Source organism: Entelurus aequoreus, linkage group LG28 (genome assembly GCF_033978785.1).
Source record: "Entelurus aequoreus isolate RoL-2023_Sb linkage group LG28, RoL_Eaeq_v1.1, whole genome shotgun sequence".
In the NCBI taxonomy this organism is placed as follows: domain Eukaryota; kingdom Metazoa; phylum Chordata; class Actinopteri; order Syngnathiformes; family Syngnathidae; genus Entelurus; species Entelurus aequoreus.
The window spans coordinates 16,696,801-16,705,219 of record NC_084758.1 but is presented as its reverse complement, the minus strand read 5'-3'; the positions used below and the strand labels follow the sequence as shown (position 1 = coordinate 16,705,219).

At 39.2% G+C, this 8,419-nt stretch overlaps 1 protein-coding gene across 1 annotated transcript; it reads right to left on the bottom strand.

Annotated features, from left to right (window-relative positions):
• Nucleotides 1-1,722: 1,722 nt before the first annotated feature.
• On the bottom strand, nt 1,723-2,819 carry LOC133644911 (uncharacterized). Its single transcript, XM_062039663.1, has 4 exons — nt 2,729-2,819; nt 2,285-2,638; nt 1,829-1,969; nt 1,723-1,739 (listed from the first exon to the last, which is right to left on the bottom strand). Exons 1-4 carry the CDS (start codon nt 2,817-2,819, stop codon nt 1,723-1,725), a joined length of 603 nt encoding a protein of 200 aa, XP_061895647.1.
• Nucleotides 2,820-8,419: the final 5,600 nt, after the last annotated feature.

Sequence of the window (8,419 nt, the reverse complement as noted above, 5' to 3'; positions counted from 1 at the left end):
GTATGTTTGCGGGCTATAGAGCGTTTTCTATTCGGGCTCCAGTACTATGGAATGCCCTCCCGGTAACAGTTAGAGATGCTACCTCTGTACCTTTGTATACTCTAGCCTTTAAATAGACCCCCTTTTTAGACCAGTTGATCTGCCGTTTATTTTATTTTCTCCTCTGCCCCCCTCTCCCTTGTGGAGGGGGGGGGGGGGGTACAGTTCTGGTGGCCATGGATGAAGTGCTGGCTGTCCAGAGTCGGGACCCGGGGTGGACCGCTCGCCTGTGCATCGGTTGGGGACATCTCTGCGCTGCTGACCTGTCTCCGCTACGGATGGTCTCCTGATGGCCCCACTATGGACTGGACTCTCACTATTATGTTAGATCCACTATGGACTGGACGTTCACAATATAATGCTAGACCCACTCGATGTCCATAACATCCGGTCTCCCCTAGAGGGTGGGGGGGGGGGGGTCACCCACATATGCGGTCCTCTCCAAGGTTTCTCATAGTCATTCACATTGACATCCCACTGGGTTGTGAGTTTTTCTTTGCCCTTATGTGTGCTCTGAACCGAGGATGTCGTTGTGGCTTTTGCAGCTCTTTGAGACACTTGCGATTTAGGGCTATATAAATAAACATTTATTGATTAATTGATTGATATATACATATATTACATATAGCCTATTATTTGCGCACTATTGACTGGTGATGTATCAAAAATTTGGCGAATGAATAAAGACTTTGCTCACCGAAACCGGATGTTGTGATGACGTATCCACATCCGTTGGCAGGCTGCTCGCCCAAAGCTGACGAAAAAGTCACAAATGGGTCGCATTCAGGTCGCATTGCCGTTTGGACTGAAGTCACATTTGAAAAGATCAGATTCCAATGGGATTTGGACTGATGTGGCCTGGATCTGATGTCAAAATATCAGATTTGAAGCACTTTGGAGCGTTTAAAATCCAATGTGAGTTACTTGAGGGCAAAAAAAAATCAGATTTAGTGTGCAGTGTAAAGAGGGCCTTTAAGAACCTGCGCATACCCAGAGTCTTCTAAAAAGATTGACAAACAATGTGTAAAAGTAACAGAATGTGTATTAGAACACATTTTAATTTTGTGTCGTGAGGATTTAGTTTTGAAGACGCACGTCAGAGTACGTGCTGAATTCCTCTGCTGCCCTCGTATTTGTCTGCCTCGCTCTGCCAGTTTTCCTGGAGACAATGGTCGGCATGGAATAAACCAAAGAGTCCTCGTCTCTCTGAGGAAACAAGTCATGTGAGACATGAGAAGAAGCTGAAAACCAAGCAAAGATGCACAGAACTTTTTTACAAACTTCCTTTTACCTGCTGGACGCGACTGAACGTTTCATCGAGTGTTTGTGGACCAGCTGAAAAATTTAAGTAAGAGCATAAAATAACAACCTGATGATGATTGATTTTTCTTACCTTTGCAGCAAAAACTGTTTTTTGTCCTGATCTTGTTGATGAGAAAGGCTGACATGATGAAACTTAAGGCCAAAGCAGCACTCAAGACAAAGATAACATACTTGGATGAATCAGAGCTGCTGGAATCTGAATGGTTGTGATTAAAAAAATGTCAATATTTTTAGTAACAAACACTAATGATGAATTTGTCGATACAGATGAATAAATTCTTACCTTCAATGTTGACTTTCATTGGATTTCCCATGAAAATCCTCCCACATGTGACCACAGCACACAAGTAAGTTCCAGCATCAGAGGAGTTGACGTTCTTTGAGAAAGTGTGGACACATTTCTGTGTGGACTTATCTTTGATCTTCTTGCATTCGTCATCAGCGTAAACAAAGCTGGGATGGACACTTTCTGGTCCAGTTCTGAACCAGGACACTTTGTGTCCATCCTGACAGATGTCATTCCCAGAGTGGGAGAGGACTGAGCACTGCAACTTCACAGGCGGTCCTGGTTGGACTTCAGAGACAACAGACACGGAGGGTTCTGGTTCTGGGAAGAGTGCAAGACAAATTGAAGTCTTTCAGCACTCTGTGACTTTGATTCCACAGATCGACATTCACTTCTGTTGAAATCTTGAAGGTAAAAAATACTGTGATGTGTTAATGCAGAGGTTACATTTCTTGTAGTGCATGGAAATTGTTCATCACAATAAAATATTTGTTGATTTGGAAATTTGAAGCTTTAATTTTTGGAAGAGTAGTCAAGTTAACAACATTATCTATAAACAGATGCTATGTAACAATTAAAAAGGGTAAAATTGTTGATTCAAACTGTATTCTAATTTTTTGTTGTTGTCATATTTACCTGTGACCTGAAGGAATGTTCCTTTCAAAAACAAGAGTTGATTTAAGTCTACATACAATTCCACAGAAAAACAGTAGTAGATCGCCGTATCACTTTTCTCTACTTGACTAATTTGCAGAAAAAATGTTCCTTGTTCTTTTGTGGCTGTGATGCGATGTCCAGTATTTGATGTTCCACGTTCAACAGGTCCTGAACTGTAAGATGTGGTTTTAGCTAAAACTTCAGGAAAGTTTGCAGAAACCAATCGGATCCAAAATAAATACTTCTTATATCCAGTATCCTCGTAGGAACATGTCAGAGAGACATTTTGTCCAGGTCCAACAGTCTGAGTGGAGTTGTAAGCACCTGTACATGCTGAAGAGAAAAAAAGACAAAAAGAAGAAATATTAATAAGAGTCATGTACAGTATGAACATGTCTCCATTGGAACTGAGCATGGACTTACCTCCACTTTGGAGCAGGAGCAGCAGATGAAGCACGATCCACATTTTCTCCTCTCGTTTGACCAAGTGAACATCAGACCATCTAGACAGCATCTTAACGTTATTAACAGGAACCACATCATACCAAATGGGAGGGAACTATTTTGCTGCTATCTCATTGGCTCATCTGTGCCACCTCTACCTCAGTGGAAATATGTCCACCCAAACTTTCCGGTCTCTTTGTTTCATCTTCTCACAGTGGTTCTTTTAGTGTACTCGGGTGGGAACGGTGAATGTGATACCATACCATACCAACTTTATTCATAAAGCCCTTTAAAATGCATAATGTAAACCGCGTTTGGTATCATTCCAGATTTAGTAAAAAGCTATTTAAATACGGACCATCAACCATTTTACTTGTAATAACTATGCAAGCAATTATTGTTTTGTCTTTGCAGATTTGAGCACATCAATAAACTAATAAGTTAAGAAGCATCTGTACTGGAACTTGCTAAAACATGAGTTATTTTCTATCATATTCATTGACATTAACAAAAAAGATTTATATCAAAACTCTTTTTAGAGGCTGACCATTCCATTGGAATAGGTTTTGCAAAAAAATTATATACGTATGTTTGAATTATATGCATTTGTCATTTTGAACTGAATAAGTAATTAGAATTTTTCCCATAAATGCATTTTAACACAAAACAGGTATTTAAGTGCTTCCTCCCCCAGAGGTGTAACTCTCCCCTGGCTAAGGTAGAGATCCTTCCACAGGGTTGTGTAAGGGAACTTTTTTCACAATTTATACGTCCTTCATTTAGTTAAGTTAGATGTCTTCTCAACGCTGCACCATTCACACCGTTCAATCTCTGCCTTATTGATTTGTTATTTTTGAAGTGGTTTAGCCTTTTTCAGACCTCACTTTTGTTGGCTTAATGAAAGACTGTATTCCTTGTATATATATTTTTTATTATTTACTTCGGAAGAATCACCCTAACGCCTAGATCTACATTCATGTGACGTTACTGAAACCTAGTGACCAGTCAGTATGCGGTGCTTTAATCGCAATCTGTTTATGTCTCCCTTAAAAAAACACAATGTCATAGATTCGACTAATCACGGACTATGGGCAAAATCTAACAAATCAGATTTGTCAATGAAAATCCTTAGTTGAAGACGGACCAAAAAATGATAAAATTGTCAGACCTTTTAGTTGTTAGCCGTCAGAAGTTCCACTGCAAAGACATGGTATGAAATGTATTACTGTAATTGATCCAATTAAGCTTTTATTTTTTTATTAAACACAGAAAATATGGTAAAATGGTAGTATGTGTTTGTGTCTGTACTGAATGTTTAGTTGGTAGATGATGTGCAGCCATTTTCAGATCCCTCCAGAGATGTTCAATCAGATTCAGGTCTGTGTTCAGGCTGGGCCGCTGAAGGACGTTTATAGAGTTGTTCTGAAGCCATTCCTTTGATATTTTGGCAAAGTGCTAAGCGTCATTGTCCTGCTGAATGATGAACCGTCGCTCCAATCTGATTTCAAGAGCGCTCTGGAGCACATTTTCATCCAAGATGTCTCTGTACATTCATCTTTCCCTCTATCTTGATCAGTCTCCCAGTTTCTGCCGCTGAAAAACATCCCCATATCATGATTCTGCCACCACCATGCTTGACTGTAGGGATGGTACATGCCTGGTGATGAGCGGCGCCTGGTTTCCTCCAAACATGATGCCTGATATTCACGCCAAAGAGTTCAATCTTTGTCAATCTTTGTCTCATCAGACCAGAGAATTTAGTTTCTGATGGTCTGAGAGTCTTTCAGGTGCATTTTGGCAAACGTTCTGAAAAGAAATGGTTTCCGTTTGGCCACTTGACCATACAGGCCTTATTGGTGGTTTGCTGCAGAGATGGTTGTCCTTCTGGAAGGTTCTCATCTTTACACAGAGGAATTCTGTAGGTCTGATAGAAGTGACCATGCGGTTCTTGGTCACCTCCCTGACTAAAGCCCTTCTTTTTTGATCGCTCAGTTAAGCCAGCTCTAAGAATAGTGTCCTGGTGGTTCCAAACTTCTTCCATGTACGAATGGTGGAGGCCATTGTGCTCATTGGGACCTTCAATGCAGAAAATATATATTTTTTGTACACTTCTCCAGATTTGTGCCTCGAGACAATCCTGTCTCGGAGGTCTACAAACAATTCATGCGACTTCATGCTTGGTTTGTGCACTGCCATGTATTGACAAACATGAGACTTTATATATAGACAGGTGTGTGCATTTACAAATCATGTCCAACAAACTGAATTTATCACAGGTGGGCTCCAATTAAGCTGCAGGAACATCTCAAGGATAATCAGTTAAAACAGGATGCACCTGAGGTCACTTTCGAGCTTCATGGCAAAGGCTGTGAATATTTATGTACAATTGATGTCTTTCTTTTTTCTTTTTTTTTTGCACAACTTTTAAAAAAAACAATTCACATTCTCATGATTTATAAAGTAACCTGAAGCAAGTAACAGCAAATGTAATGTGGTAAAAGATGCAAGTAGTAAGCCTATAAAAACTACTGAAAAACGTTGTACTTTTGTGCTGACTGCCAAAATAAATATCCACCATGTTCATTTCTAACGCCACTAATTAACCTGCAAGTTTATGCTGATGATAATGCAACACTTCTTACTGCAAACTGCAAATAAAAAGTACTGAACATTTTTTAGTATTCTTCCTGTGTGCAGTCGTTGCAGCAATCGTGTATGAAGTTGTCGCACACTTGGACAGGAAGAAAAACTCCGTCTGAGTTCACACTTTTTTTATTTCAAAGGTTAACCACAACAAGTTTCAACTTCAACAGTGTTTGTTTGAGAGAGTAGCTCATTTATTTATGCAAGTCAACTTTTAAGGAAGAGTTACAGCGTGAGACTGATCTACTAGAAGTGTGCGTGTATTAAAACAGGTGAAAACGTGATAACACACACAAAGCTGATCTACTAAACTGGAGCGTACAGGATTGTGTCTCTTAAATGAGCATTTGACGTGTTTGTCTTCATGAATATGCAGAATATTTGCTGATTGTCACAACGCCCACAATACTGGAAAGAGGAGATGCAAATGGAATCATTTCCAACACGCTGTGTGATTTATCAAGACTGAAACTGTTCTGCAGCCGCTGTTTTGCGTTTTTACTTCGCACGTTTGAAATGTGAGTGCAAATGGGCGTGAGAAAGGAGGCAATCGTGCTGCAAAGACAAACAAACAAAGATAAAATCCTCCGTCTTTTGTGTGTGTGTCAACATATCCATCCTTTTTCTACCGCTTGTCCCTCTCGGGCATTCACACACCAGGGCCAATTTAGTGTTGCCAATCAACCTATCCCCAGGTGCATGTCTTTGGAGGCGGCAGGAAGCAGTACTGTCAAAAATAGAAATATTAGACATTGCCTATTCAAAAAACATCTAATTATAATTTTAAAGCTGCTGGATGACTTAATAGGCTGAATAAAACATTTAAATGATTTGTTTGATATTGTTTTGTTGTATTAATAATATATATCTTATATGAAAAATGTCTTGCAACATTCATTTTCATGCATTATTACATGCAATTTTGGATCATTCCAGATGCACCATCACAACAGCCAACCAAAATATTCTGGGATGCAGAATGGAAATGCAATATTATTTCCATTCGGCATGGAAGGACAATAAAAAACTTTTTTTTTGGTTGCCATTAAAAATGAAATAAATTAAATCTAGTTTTAGCAAAATCCAGCACAGATGCTATAGAATAATAATATATTGATATTCATAAAATCTGCAGGGACAAAAAAGGTTTCCTTTGCTACAAAAATACTGCATGGTTATTAAAAGTAGGAAACAAATACAACCACTGTGAGAAAAAGATACAAAGAGACGTTTGGGTGGACATATTTCCACTGAGGTAGAGGCGGCACTGATGAGCCAATGAGATGGCAGCAAAAGAGTTCCCTCCCATTTGGTATGATGTGATTCATGTCAATAATCTTAAGATGCTGTCTAGATGGTCTGATGTTCACTTGGTCCAACGAGAGGAGAAAATGTGGATCGTGCTTCATCTGCTGCTCCTGCTCCAAAGTGGAGGTAAGTCCATGCTCAGTTCCAATGGAGACATGTTCATACTGTACATGACTCTTATTAATATGTCTTCTTTTTTTTTTTTCTCTTCAGCATGTACAGGTGCTTACAACTTTTCCACTCTGACTGTTGGACCTGGACAAAATGTCAGTCTGATATGTTCCTTCGAGGATATTAAAACTCAGAACATCTTATTTTGGATCCGATTTGTTTCTGGAACCTTTCCTGACATTTTAGCTACAATGGCATCTTACAGCTCTGCTGAACATGGAACATCAAATACTGGACATCGCATCACAGCCAAAAAAGAGCAAGGAAAATTTGTACTGCAAATTAGTCAAGTAGAGAAAAGTGATTCTGCGATCTACTATTGTTTAAATGTACAACAATATATGTATACCATGATGTTTTTGAAAGGAACATTCCTTCAGGTCACAGGTAAATATGACAACAAATAATTAGAAAACAGTTTAAATGAACAATTTGACATGTTTTAATTGTTACATAACATCTGTTTATAGATAACAATGTTAACTGGACTACTCATCCAATAATTCGGCTTACAAATGTCCAAATTAACAATATTTTATTGTGATGAACATGTTTTTACTTGCACTACAAGAAATGTAACCTCTGCATTAACACATCACAGTATTTTTTACCTTCAAGATTTCAACAGAAGTGAATGTCGATCTGTGGAATCAAAGTCACAGAGTGCTGAAAGACTTCAATTTGTCTTGCACTCTTCCCAGAACCAGAACCCTCCGTGTCTGTTGTCTCTGAAGTCCAACCAGGACCGCCTGTGAAGTTGCAGTGCTCAGTCCTCTCCCACTCTGGGAATGAAATCTGTCAAGATGGACACAAAGTGTCCTGGTTCAGAACTGGACCAGAAAGTGTCCATCCCAGCTTTGTTTACGCTGATGACGAATGCAAGGAAATCAAAGATAAGTCCACACAGAAATGTGTCCACACTTTGTCAAAGAACGTCGACTCCTCTGATGCTGGAACTTACTTGTGTGCTGTGGTCACATGTGGGAGGATTTTCATGGGAACTCCAATAAAAGTCAACAACACCCAAGGTAAATATTAATTCATTAGTATTGATGAATTTAACATAATTATTGTTGCGAAAAATATTGAATGTTTTTTTTTATCATAACAATCCAGATGGTTGCAACTGTGATTCAAACAATTATGTTATCTTTGTCTTGAGTGCTGCTTTGGCCTTAAGTTTCATCATGTCAGCCTTCCTCATCAACAAAATCAGGACAAAACAATGTTTTTGCTGCAAAGGTATGAAAAAAGTGCATTATCAATCATCATTGGGTTGTTCTTTTATGCTTTTTCTTCAATTTTTCAGCTGGTCCACAAACACTCGATGAAACGTTCAGTCACGTCCAGCAGGTAAAATGAAGTTTGTAGAAACTTTCTGTGCATCTTTGCTTGGTTTTCAGCTTCTTCTCATGTCACACATGACTTGTTTCCTCAGAGAGACGAGGACTCTTTGGTTTATTCCATGCCGACCATTGTCTCCAGGAAAACTGGCAAAGCGAGGCAGACAAATACGAGGGCAGCAGAGGAATTCAGCACGTACTCTGA